Source organism: Nicotiana tabacum, chromosome 13 (assembly GCF_000715075.1).
Source record: "Nicotiana tabacum cultivar K326 chromosome 13, ASM71507v2, whole genome shotgun sequence".
NCBI lineage: Eukaryota > Viridiplantae > Streptophyta > Magnoliopsida > Solanales > Solanaceae > Nicotiana > Nicotiana tabacum.
The window spans coordinates 84,932,118-84,946,034 of record NC_134092.1 but is presented as its reverse complement, the minus strand read 5'-3'; the positions used below and the strand labels follow the sequence as shown (position 1 = coordinate 84,946,034).

At 36.6% G+C, this 13,917-nt stretch overlaps 1 protein-coding gene across 1 annotated transcript; it reads left to right on the top strand.

Moving 5' to 3' along the window:
* Positions 1 to 3,875: 3,875 nt before the first annotated feature.
* Positions 3,876 to 7,271, top strand: LOC107790765 (gibberellin 20 oxidase 1). Its single transcript, XM_016612727.2, has 3 exons — positions 3,876 to 4,611; positions 4,968 to 5,289; positions 5,901 to 7,271. The coding sequence occupies exons 1-3, from the start codon at positions 4,136 to 4,138 to the stop codon at positions 6,168 to 6,170; spliced, it is 1,068 nt and encodes a 355-aa protein (XP_016468213.1). The 5' UTR covers positions 3,876 to 4,135; the 3' UTR covers positions 6,171 to 7,271.
* Positions 7,272 to 13,917: the final 6,646 nt, after the last annotated feature.

The window sequence follows — 13,917 nt, the reverse complement described above, 5'->3', positions numbered from 1 at the left end:
GCAGATTCACTCGTCCTTTTGGAGGATCGTAATCATCTTTTGCCACTTTGTCAACAACACTGAAGCACCTCGATTTACCCTCGACCAACTGCTTCGTCTCTACAATCCTCGAGTTTTCCCAAGGGGGTTGATCAAGCATGTCTGTTAAGCAAGCAAAGCTCCGTTCTCAAGCATCGATGAAGATCGGGATCGAGGTTGGCAGGGGAGATTCGTTCGGGTGAAAACCGAAGATCTCATTCGACCTAGAATTTTCACCGTTCCCTGAAAAGTGGAACTCAGCCCGTAAGTTTCTTTCCTTCCTGAGTACTTGGTACTTCTTTTGTTCTTTTTCTAATTGCATGTTCCTATCATTGTGCAGTGGTCATCCAAGTTCCCAATGCAGTCCCCCGCTTCAAGGAGAGGATCGAGGGGATATACAAACAAATATCATAATTTGAGCGCGAATCGCGCAAGCTTTCAAAGGGAAAGTGGAAGGCCCATTCCCATGGTGAGTGCTCCTTCCGAACAAGTATACTTCCATACTCAACTATTATTTCTACTAAGTCTTTTCTTTTTTACTGGTTTGCCCAAGACCACTGAACTTCGGCCCTTGAATGAGGACGAGGCTCCGTCCTCACTTGCTGAACCCTTCGCTTCGGGACAGCCCGGAGCTACTACACGGGAGGAGAAAAAGAGGAAATCCTATAGATCCTCGGACGTCGAGGTCAAGAAGAAGAGGGTAATTGTCCGGGTCAGGGGAGGAACAGGCGACAACCGAGGAAGGTGGTCGAGAGGCCGATCCTTCTTTAGCTGGGAGCCGGAAGGAAAATCAGAGGTTATAGACTCCCGATAAATTATCCCTGCCCTGAAGGAAATATCATGTGTCATTGATATCGCTGAGTCGCAGTCTCACACAAAATCTATGTTCGATGAGGCTAATGCCGACAAAGAGAAATCAAATGAGATGGCACGAGGCACAAACGAGGCCCTCAACATGTTTTTTGACGGCGTATATAGGGCACGTTGGAGGATTATTCCAGGCTCGGTCACTTGGAGATCCCAAAAAGGATTTGTCATCGGGAGCAGGCGAGCTGAGCTCGAGCCCGCAGCTGGTGAGGTAGTTCCCTACACTGGGTGTAGACCCAGATCGTCAAAGAACGGTCGTGCTTACTATCCCTGCGAACACCCGGGTACTGTCTGCCCCGACGGGTGTGGCCAGCTATCTTCACTGCCTTGTGACCAAAGAGGACCAAGCGAAGATGAACGAAGTAGGTACATCAAGCCTCTTCAATGAGGCACAACAGGCACTGAACCGGGTAAGTTTCCTATTCCTCGTGTACTTTGTGAATCTTGCTTAGCTTCAGCACGCTCTTACAATCTTATTGTTTTATTTTTCAGGATACGATGCTCCACCATGAAAGCTTCCTTGGGTCTCGAACGGAAGTCAGCCAGATCGAGTTCGAGCTGAAAGAGCAAGTCTGGCAGAAGGAGATGTATAGGGTTTTCAGTGAACAAAAAGATGAGGCCCTCAAGGATCTCCCAATTCTCTGAGCCGAGCTGGAAAAAGCACAGTAGAAGGCCTTGTCCGTGAAATGGGAGCATGCTGAACTGGTCGAGAAGGTAAGGATTTTTTATGTTAAAAATGAGAGGTTATGCGTAGTGACTAACTACGCAACCTTGCAAGTCTAAGATAAGATAGATTTGATTAACCAGCTCCAGGCCGAGATGAACGAGGTCAAAACTATGGTCGAGGCGCTGAGGAGAATGATGGACTTGCTGGTGTCGGAAAAGGAGGCTACAAAAGAGGAGTTAGTGTCAGTCAAGGACCAGCTCCGAGTGGCAAAAGGACAAGGCCGGCAAGTGGTCTCGACTAAGTGACGAACTCCAGGCACAATTAGATCCAGCCGTCTATGAACGAGACGACCTTGACCGGGAATATAGTGTGCTGAAGTCCGAATTGGAGGAAACCTCGATTGATTTCTCTGAGGTCGAAGAAATACTGGTCCAGTATAAAACTGATGTGGAAATAGTCGAGGCCCGTTTAATAAAGAAGGCCGAATATGTCAAACGGTTGTCCCGGAGGGAGACCCTCGAGGAGATTCACACCCGGGGATTTGATCTGTCGCCCTAGATTGAAGAGGCCAAGAGACTTGAGGCCGAGGTAAAAGAACTTTATAAGCCCGAAGGTCCCGAGGGTTCCGGTGCAGAGTCGAGCTATGGTGAAGATTAGGCGGAGATGCCTCAGCTTCTTTTTGTTTATTTTGAGGCCGTTTTATCGTGACTTTGTAAATAATTTTTGAAATATATATAAAAACATTCCTTTGGCATCACCGTGTCTTTTACTTTAGAATCTATTTGTAATTTTTTATTTGTGGATCATCCTTAATGACTTAGCATAGAATTAGACGTAATCTGGAGCAAACGTTCTCCAGAAGCCCGAATGAGGCACAGTTTCGATAGTAACTGCGGATTATTTATGGCTTCGAAATTTCTATAAAAATCGAAGGCCTTTAAGACACTTGAGTGTTTTAGTCATATACGATGGTGTTTTGCCGAGGGTAACCCTTTAATAGGTTTTAATCATCAGTAAGCGCCTTACTTTCTGAATACGGACTTCGGACGTCTCCGAATCATTTTAGGTTGGCCGTAGCCTTTCATGTTCGGGACCTACCTAATAAGCTTGGGTCTTCGGGGATTCGATAGCTCGGGCCATCCAATTTTTTATCAGACGACCGTCCCCGAGTCGGAGTAGCCCGTGGGCTTTAGGATTTAGGATTTGTTGTGATGCATCGATGGATAGAAATGCATAGTGATAAAGTATACCGAAAGCAAAGATTTCATTCGTTATTTTGTATGTAGAGTACATAATCAGAGGCGCATAAACCTTGTGCCGCGGCTAGAGTGGGCTACATTGGTACGGTTCGTTTGACTGTTTGACCCTTACAACGAATCCTAACTACCAAGCCTTGCCTTTTAATATTAAGTGATTGCACCTTCTAAAGATCCTAACCTAAGGGTAATGGCCCCCAGTCATGTCACCGGAAAGCAGGGGGACTATCTGTATAGGATAAAATATGCTATGACACGTGACCGTCAAAAAAAGAGACACATGGAACCCAAGATGGGGGGATGACCAAAGATCGAAGATAACTGTTTTGTTTGTCACCGGAAATAATAACGCTCATAAAGATATGATATATGATCTTCGCCCGGTAGTATTTAATAGAGAATATTCTATGGCATTAAGAGCAATTACCCGCTATAGGGAATTTGGCATTTATGTTCACCGTTATATCTTCATCAATGTCCCTCATAATTGACATTAAAGAAGGGCACGATTCTAGGACCTCCTTCTATAGACATAACTATAAATAGTGAGCTTAGTTAATATTGTAAATGATACGAATTTTCTGGCAAACTTACGTTACATTCTATACAAAGTTTAATACTATTTTACCTTCTTACTTTTTGATTTCATTATTGTTGTGCCCGGAAACTCTGTTCCAGTAACTGTTGTTTCTGCTGTTTCGTCTATATCCTAAGGCTAAGTATTGCATAATTCTTCGATTATTTTATTATTTTATGATCAAATTAATTTATTTATCTAAAAACCACGTATAAATTCAACTGTACCGTGGGTAAACAACTTACTAGGCACAATTGCAAGCGTGGGGCTTTAGGGCGGTGAGAGAAACGCCAAAGGCCATCGGGAAAGAGCTCTAGTTTCAAATTGGAAAAGACAAATAACTTGTGGATCTATACCGAAATCTAAGGTTTGAGAAGCCCTTCTTTGCAAAGTGGTCATTTTGGCCCTGTTTTTGTTGTTAGAGACAACGCGTGAGAGACCTATAAGATTCCAATTTTTCGTTTAACATTTTTTCCCCACTTGAACGGCCTTCATTTTTTCCGTTATCATCTCTCTCTTACAACTTCCCTTCCTCTCACAAAGTTCTTTTTCCTTTTTATTTTTCTCCTTTTCAAAAGTTAACTACTCTACCTTTTATTCGTTGCCTTAGATACCATACTTTAAAAGGTTAACAAGAAACAAATTAGAAAAGAAAAAAAAACTCATACAATGGCCATTGGTTGTATGGTCACAAGAAGCAAGTCACCCACGACACAAACATCCAAAGAAGGGTTCACTGAAGATTAGAAAATGTCACTGATTTTCGACTCATCAATGCTGAAACATGAATCCAACATTCCTACACAATTCATATGGCCAGATCACGAGAAACCTTGTGCTGGTACTGCTCCTGAACTGCATATTCCACATATCGATTTGGGATCCTTCCTCTCGGGTGATCCTGTTGCAGCCAAGAAAGCATCTAGACTTGTTGATTCAGCATGTAGGAACCACGGTTTCTTTCTCGTGGTGAACCATGGAGTTGACACTAACCTCATCTCGCTCGCCCATCGTTACATGGACATGTTCTTTGAATTGCCACTCTCTGAGAAGCAAAAGGCTCAGAGGAAGAAGGGAGAGCATTGTGGTTATGCTAGTAGCTTTACTGAAAGGTTTTCATCCAAACTACCTTGGAAAGAAACACTCTCTTTCCCATATTCCGCCCAAGGAGGCATAGTTGAGGAGTACTTTCTAAGGACCATGGGTGACAATTTCTGCCATGTTGGGTAAGAGAATTCGATCATTTTGTTGTATAGTTAAGTTTCATCTAAAAGCTTAAACGCTTAAACTGTCGGAGACCACGCATTGCTGTATACTTTATTATCTACTTTTAACAATCTCCCTCACGTTTGGACCTCCGCTAACATTTTCTTGTGTCAAACACGTAGAAATTCTTTTAAATAATGGGAACATGCTATGAATATTGAACTAATTGATACGGTATCGAAATGTGTGATCAACTCATCTAAAATGTCATTGACAATGTATGCTATCTGCAACTTAAACAGGTCGTACAATATAGTAATATTTGATTTTTATCTTCCCCACTTATCTATTTGATTTATTTTCAATGTTTATATAGGAATGTTTATCAAGATTACTGCACTGCCATGAGCACCCTTTCTTCTGGCATCATGGAACTCTTGGGGGTGAGCCTCGGCGTGAAGAGGAACCATTTCAAACAGTTCTTTGAAGAAAATGAATCTATTATGAGACTCAATTATTATCCAACATGTCTGAAACCAGACCTTACCTTAGGAACTGGGCCTCATTGTGACCCAACATCATTAACCATCCTCCATCAAGATAGTATTGGAGGGCTTCAAGTCTTTGAGGACAACAAGTGGCGCTTCATCACTCCAAATTTTAGCTCTTTTGTGGTTAACATAGGCGACACTTTTATGGTAAGCCATGTTGTGCAAAATTTCTATTTGCATAGTGTAAAGAATTTTTTACACTATTGAATCATTTAAAAGATATACTTCATTTGTTCTAATTTATGTGGCATATTTTTTTAGTTTGTCCCAAAAAGAATATCACGCTTTTATATTTAGAAATAATTTAACTTTAAAATTTTCATGTTACCTAGATAAGATGATTTAATAGCCACATAAATGCCTAAGCATAATTTTAACGATAAATTAAATAATAAAAAAAAAATTAAATTTCGTGCCTATTCAAACTTTGACACATAAAGTGAAAAGGTTGGAATTGTAACTAAGTAATTGCCCATAGTAATTAAAACTACCTATCTAAGAAAAAACACTTGTTAAATTAAACCGATGGTATAAAAATATTTATCTTGTAAGTGTATATAAGTTAAATTATATATACTAAATTTGACGTACTACAGTAAAAGTAGATGCCTTCTTGAAGTACAAAGTGAGACAACCAATATTTACGTGACAAATAGATATAGTTGGTGGCTCGTTTCTTTCCATAGAATGTGCGTACAACATCATATCTTTTGTTATTGTATTTAATGGGTAATACATTGGTTGTTTTCCTTTTGCAGGCGCTTTCAAATGGAAGATACAAAAGTTGCTTGCACAGAGCGGTAGTAAACAACAAAAGTCCTAGGAAATCTCTTGCTTTTTTTCTGTGCCCTAAGAAGGATAAGGTGGTGAGCCCACCAGCTGAATTGGTGGACTCCAACAATCCTAGAATATATCCTGACTTCACATGGGCAACCCTCCTTGAGTTTACACAGAAGCATTACAGAGCTGATATGAACACTCTTCAATACTTCTCCAATTGGCTTCAACAAGGTACTCCAGAGGTTTAAGACCTAAGTTTCTGGTAGGGTTTGTGAGATCGAAGGTAGAAGATACCTAGTCTTTTATTTAGAGCTTAAGTTCAGTATGCACTGGTAGTATATATATTTTTTACGCTATCAAATAGTTGACATATAAAAGTAATACCTCTTTATAGAAACTATGATATGATAGCCCGGAAAATAGAACAAAAACATGTATATTCGGCAAACTACACTGATAATGTAAACAATCTTAATACTATCAGTTATTTTGTAAGTGAAAGGGTAAAGTGGAGAGCGAAATCTCTCTAGCTCTCTGAAGACGTCGGAAGAAGACATGCAAAAACTTTGAGGAAAGTAGCATGTTCTTTTCCAATGAAAGACTAAGATTTAAAATGGTGAGCAATTAATAAAGAAGATAGAGAAGATACGAGGGAAGGAATAAACGAGCTTTATAGATTAATTTTTAAAGCATCTGCTTTGGGCTAAGTAGAGAAAGATAATAGAGTGTCTTACATACTTAATAAATTTTCAGCAAATTAAGTATGGGTATCCAATGTAACCATTTGCTTTTGGCATTTATTGAAATATAAGGGTAAGTAGGTAACTGAAAATCTTTCTTCCAGATAGTTTATCGGAGATGGATTACCCAGAAAATGACCTCACGGGATCTCCCTTTTTTGTCAATTAATTGAGTCTTTTTCAGGTTGTCCAATTAATTGCATACTACATTTTGTATGGACTCCATAAAGAAGTTGGACACCAAAAATATCCAAAAGATTAGGTGGGGTCTCCAGTAAAAGAATGAGAATCTCGAGCTCTAAGATAGTATAAGGTAGAAAGTAGAATACGTACGAGTATTGGAAATGGGCAGAGCGATCGGTGTTGGGAATGGACTTTTGTGGAAGAGTATTTGGTTTTATCCTTGTCCATTTGTTTATAATATCTGGAGAATTGGATTGTTGTGGATTTACGGATTGCTGCGGAACAGGATATTGTATTGCTCTTTGTCCTTGTCTCATCCTGCTATGATATTTATAGGAAGTATTAATCAAAGGCTCATGTGGCCAAAAACCATAAAAAGCAACACCTTTCTTGTTATATTACCCTTGGAATTAAGTATTGGAGAGATTGTACAACTTTAACCTTAATTTTATCGTTTCAAGTATTGCTGCACGTGAGTGTGTTTGATACGATAGAAGTTATTTTTCATGAAATAAATATTTAATTGGTGAGTGAAAATATAATTAGAAAAAGATGTGCCAAATATCAATATTGATATTAGCTAAACGTGGAGAGTTTTGATAAAATTCTGAGTAGTAAAGACTTATAATAATATCTAAGTGTTAGATAGAGCAAGTAATCTATATCTATTAACACTATATTAAAAGCACAAAGGCTATTAGCGAAATGTCGTTCGTTTTTTTTTACCTCTTAAAAATAAATTTCATATTGAACAAAATAGTAATTCAAATTATTTTTCTAAGCTTTAGGAATTAGTTCCTCATTTGAATTGGGTATGAAGTACTAATATTTAAGAGTTCAAAATCAATTAAGATTTTACCTTATTTAAATTATTTTCTTATTTGAATTATTTATATAACTATAATCATATCCATATTAAGTTTATAATATGTACGATATTAACGTCAACTAAAATATTGTTAATTAAATCATTACTCGCAATAAACTCTTAATACATGCACGTTCCATGGTGGTAAGAAATATAGGGGAACATCATGAAAACCATTTGGGCTAATTGATTTTTTTATACTTTAAAACTAATTTAAAATTAAATTACCTCATATGAATTATTTCTTTATTTTAGCAACGTGACATAATTGTAACTTTTTTCATGTTACAGTTCGATATTTAAGATTTGGGATGCGCTATATAGAATTTGAATCAAGAAAAATTTAATAAGTCACTATAATAATAATAAAAAAAGAAATTATGCCTTTGAATTAATTATGAGCTAAAAAAATATAGTCTAATTATTTTTCAAATGCATCATTTAAGTAAAATTATTTTTTAGTTGACAAAACTCTTAGGCATATAAATTGGTTTCCATATGATCAAGCAAATTAGTGGTGAAGAAAGTTAGTAAAAGAGGAAAATTAGTTATAATATAGCATTAAGAGTAAGATTGGTTACAATGCAAACTTACAATAACAAGAATAAAATAATAGACCAAAATATATTCTAAATACATCATACAACAACAACAATAATAATAATAATAATAATAATAATAATAATAATTATTATTTTCTTGCATTCATTTCAAAGAATAACAAATCCTTACTCTTTTTATTTATAGAGCTAGCTAAATGCAATTAATATTCATTATTTTAGAAATTTATACTTCTAATTTAATTTTTATTTTATAACTCAAATATATTATTTTACAAAATTAATGTGATATTTAATAATCATTTACTAATAGATATAGGGACACGCGCAAAGTGCGTATCCTAAAGGAATAGAGTTATACACGACAAAATAATCTTTTAATTATTTTTTTAATATATTTAAAAATAATCATTTAATTATTTTTCTAATATTTAGGATCAATCATTTAATTATTTTTCTAATGTTTACCATTTTCAAATAAACTAAAAATGTAAAATTTTACTTATTAGTTTTTTTATTTGAACTATGCCTTATTATTTAGGACTTTAAAATAAATTAAAACTCTTCTAAAAACATAGTTTCTATTTAGGCAAAACTTCAAGCTTCCTCGTTTTTCTTTTCTTCAAAAACACTTTCAGGCATGCTCATTTTTCCAACTAAATAATAACCTCAAATCTTTTACCGTCGCGACTCAAAATCCCACCTTAAGAATCGTGATGGCAACTAAGTAAGCCTAACTCATTAAGAGATCTATCAGAGATAACTAAGTTAACTATATAAAACTTAAACTGATAAATAAAATAACGTAACTAAAACTGAGCAAATGTATACAATCCACAGAGTCGGTAGTACAGATCATAAACTCTACTGAGATACACTAAAATCTCTAAGTATAATATTTCTTTGAAACAAAGATAAACAATAGCAAAGATAAAATCAGGAGGTAATTCCGAGGCCTGCGAACGAAACGACAGGTATACCTTGAAGTCTCCAACCGCACAGGCACAACTCTTAAATCCAACACAATTCGAAGTACCAGGACCTGCACAAAAATGTACAGAAGCGCAGTATGAGTACACCACAACGGTACCCCAGTAAGTATCAAGCCTAACCTTGGTAGAGTAGAGATGAGGTCAAATCAAGACACCTACTAGACATAGAAACATGTGCAAGATATTAACATGAAGCTAACAATGGAAAGAACATCAATGTAATGCTAGCAATAGAAAGGTTCTCGATATACAACCAATAATGGAATAATAGAAACACAAATGGCAACAAGAAGTAAACGGGTAATAAATCAACAACATAATCAGAACACAGATGAAATATGAATGAACTCAATTAAGGGAGCAAATGACAATTCAAGTAACCAAACTGTTCTCAGTGCATGATATACAACAAGAATTACCCCGAAGCACCACACACCTCGTAATCACATATCATAAGCTACAATTCTGAATCTTTCACGCATGACACCTCGTGCCCACATTATCAGTCTCCTTCGCACGACAAAGTTCACGTACTACTATGTTCACTGTATTCGTATTTAATGCCAAATAAAATATTCGAGGGATTTATTTAAATACAATAAGACATAATAACAATCTTGAATAAAGTAAGGAGTCAAATGAGATAATGAGTTTATTTTAGAATCAAATATAGTGAAATAAAGTACAATTTATACAAAAATAGAGTATCAAATTAGTTTAGTTTGGAAATCAATAAGGTAAAGTATAATAATATTTTTTAAACAAAGTAAAACATTAGATAAGTTAACAATTAACTATAGAATTTGTTAAAGTAAAGCGTGATAATAATTTTAAGTAAAGTAAAACATCAAATGGGGTAATGAGTTTAATTTGAGAACCCTATTAAAGTAAAATGTGATAACCATTTAAAAATAGTAAAACACCGAGAGAGATAATGTATTATATGTTAAGAGTCACATAAAATAAAACATGTTAATAATTATTTTATTTAAAACTGTTATGCTACCAATAACTCAACGGAATATGAGATAATGACTCTACGCAAATAGATTTATCTTGACAATCGATTCTGTAACGACCTGACTGGTTTTTATGTGCATTTGCACTTCGCTCGGTAGTATAAGGGCATGAGTAGCTCTGTATCATGTATTATGACTTGTTTGAATTGTCGTTCTTGGTTTTTACGTTATTCGGAATCGATTTGGAAGAATGAATTTCATGATTAAAGCTTTAAATTAGAAGAGTTGACCAAATTTGACTTTATAGTATTTGACCTTGGATTGGAGTTTTGATGGTTCCGTTAGGTCCGGATGGTGATTTTGAATTCGGTCGTATGCCCGTATTTGCAATTGGATATTTCTAGAAAGATTCGACACTAATTGGCGAAAGCTGAAAATTAGAAGGGTTAGAAAGTTCATAAGTTTGACCGGAAGTTGACTTTGAGGATATCAGATTCGGATTATAGTTCCAAAAATTGGAATAGCTTAATTATGTTATTTGGGACTTGTGTGCAAAATTTGGGTTCATTCCGAGTTGATTTGATATGTTTCGGTACGAGTTTTGGAAGTTGAAAGTTCAATTAAGTCATTTTGATATTGTTATGTGTGATTTGAGGTCTCGATTAAGTCCATGTTATATTATGGGACTTTTTGGTATGTTCGAAAGGGGTCCCAAGGGGCTCGGGTGAGTTTCGGATAGGTTTGGGTTGTGTTGTTCTTATTTATTTATGTTTCGTCGTTGTTTTCTTCAAGCATAAATGATACCACATTAAGAAAATGAGCTCTAATTTGTTTTATTAAAGCATTAGATCTGTATCGTAATTTTGGAACCATAGCAACTGGAATCATCAAGTTTTGACATCGTATGAGGAATTTATGATCATTTTATCACTGAATTCGTATTTAAAAATCTACACGATTTGTAAATATTGAAACCAACATATCTCTTTCATTATAAGCCCAAATGGAGTGCTTCAAAAGCTTAACTTGACTGAAATTTCAAAAATAATCCATTGGAGGTATCAAAAGTAAGTTTTGAGATTGTTTAGCATAAGAAACGAAGCAGAACAACTGCGCGGAAGCATATAAATCAAAGATTTGTTCATTCGGTCATATTTTGAGTTGGGGAGCTCGAATTTGGACGATTGTTGAAGTGATTTTTATCACATGGATTGGAGTAAGTATTCTCTACACATTTTGATTATATTTCATGAATCTATCTTTGTTTTTGGCAATTGGTTGATGATTTCAAAAGTAAAATTTGGAGTTTTTTGTCTAAAATTTCATAAAGTGAATTTTTGAGTTTTGAACATCGATTTGGAGTCAGATTTGAGTGAAACTAGTATGGTTAGACTCGTAATTAAATGTGTTGTCTAATTTTATAAGTTTCATCAAGTTCCGAGGCACGGGCTTGGTTGGACCTTTTGGTTTATTTTGGGCTTTTGAGTAAAGATTCGACCTTTATCAATTGGAATTGTTTCCTTAGGCTTTATTTGATGTATTTGAGTTATTTTTGGCTAGTTTCGAGCAGTTCGGAGGTCAGTACGAGTGGGATGGCATTTTTGGAGCATCGTTTAGCTTGCTTGGTGTTGGTTTTGGCTTGTTCGACGTAAGTAATACTTCTAAACTTGGTGCTGAGGGTATGAACCCCGAATATATATGATATGTGTTTGGTGTTGAGGTGATGCACATACTAGGTGACGGGTGTGTGATCGTGCACCGTGTGAATTGTGACACGGTTATTTTTGTGGTACGGTGTAGTTACCTAATCTTATTTGTATCCATGAAATCTCTATGTGCTAGAGTAATTGAGCTGTGATCCATGTTAGAAACCGTATCTAGGCAATATGCTTATCATGTTGTGACCCACTAGGGTCATTTCTGCTGTTGAGCTATCTGTTTATATTGAAATTACATACTCAGTCATAGGCATTCATCTACATATCATATCTCAGTCTCTGTTACTATTCATTGATACATCACATCATTATTTTTGGGCTGATCTTTCATGACATTGTGAGCCCGAGAGACTGGAGAGATTGATGGCTGAGTGAGGCCGAGGGCCTGATTATGAGGATATTTATGGGATCGAGCTGCACGCCGCAACAGTTATTAATGATTCTTGCCATGCTTGGCTTATTATAGCGCTTGGGCTGAAGGAGCCCCTCCGGAGTCTATACCCACCCCTAATGAGCGCAGATACCTACTGAGTGCAAGCGCCGAGTGATTGGGAGCAATGAGTGACTACGAGGACTGAGTGGCTGTGAGGACTGAGTGATTATGAGGATTGAGTGATTAGGAGCACTGAGTGCATTGATACACCGAGAGTATGCATATGGTTTTATCATTGCATTGTATTACAGTTGGCATGCATACATTGACATGTAGGCATAGCGATGTACTTTCCTCATGCCACTTTATAAGGGAACATCTTACCTGTTGTTGGAAGTTTTTGGGAAAAATTACAGTTTTCAAACTTATTAAATTTTTTGGTGATTACGGTAAAAGAATTGGGTTTTCACTAATATACTTGAAAAGCATGCCTATTTTTCCAGAACTGTGAATGAGTTGAGCACCTTATATTTGAGTATGTTTCTTGTACCATTATTATTATTTTGGTGTGAACTGTTGTTGGCTACTGGTGTTGGGCTCCAACCTCTGTTCCAGCTCGCCACTACTTTCAACCTAAGGTTAGGTTTGTTACTTATTGAGCACATAGGGCCGGTTGTACTCATACTATATTTCTGTACCTTGCGTGTGGATTTGGGTGCTGACGTTGATGTGCATGACGGGAGCTAGCATTGAAGACGTACTTGCATTCCGGTCATAGCTGCCTCTTGTTCATGGTAGATATAGACTTATGAGAAATCTATTTATGTATTATTCTGACAGATGATGTATTTATTTTTACACTAGCTTTGTAAACTCTAAATCTTTGAAGCTCATGATTTGTACTATCAGTCGTTGGGAAATGTATAAGATTCAGATATTTTCTTTTATTTATTTTTCTCATTAGGTTTCATTGGAATTGGATAGTTGTTAATTGGCTTACATAGCGGGTTGGATTAGGTTCCATCACGAATAGTTAGATTTGGGGTCGTGACAAGTTGGTATCAGAGCTCTAGGTTCATAGGTTCTACGAGTCATGAGCAAGTGTCTAGTAGAGTCTTGCAGATCGGTATGATGATGTCCATACCTATCTTCGAGAGGCTACAAGGCATTTGTGATAGTTTTCCATCTTTTTTTCCTTATCGTGCATAATTGATTTAGCTTGAAACATAAGTCTTTGAATTCCTTCCACGCATTCGTATGTGCATGTGAGCATTCAGCATCAGCTTTGCATCGATGGCTTGTGATTTCCATGGATGAGGTGCGAGATGTGATTCATGTGTGCTGATGATGGGCCAGTTTGGAGGACTTGAAGGCGGGTTTTGGCTGTAGGTTGAGCACTAGGATTTTGGTTGTGTGAGCACGTGCTTTTTGACTTATATGTCTGATAGTGTCCCTATGAGTGAAATTTGTGGCTCGATGAGTGGTTGGATAGCTATATGATGAGTATGATGTGACTTCATGATGTGTTTAGATGGATTGAATGTGACGAGAAGAGTTTGCTTGAGATGTAAAAAGGACTATTGGGTGCTTGATTATGGTTTA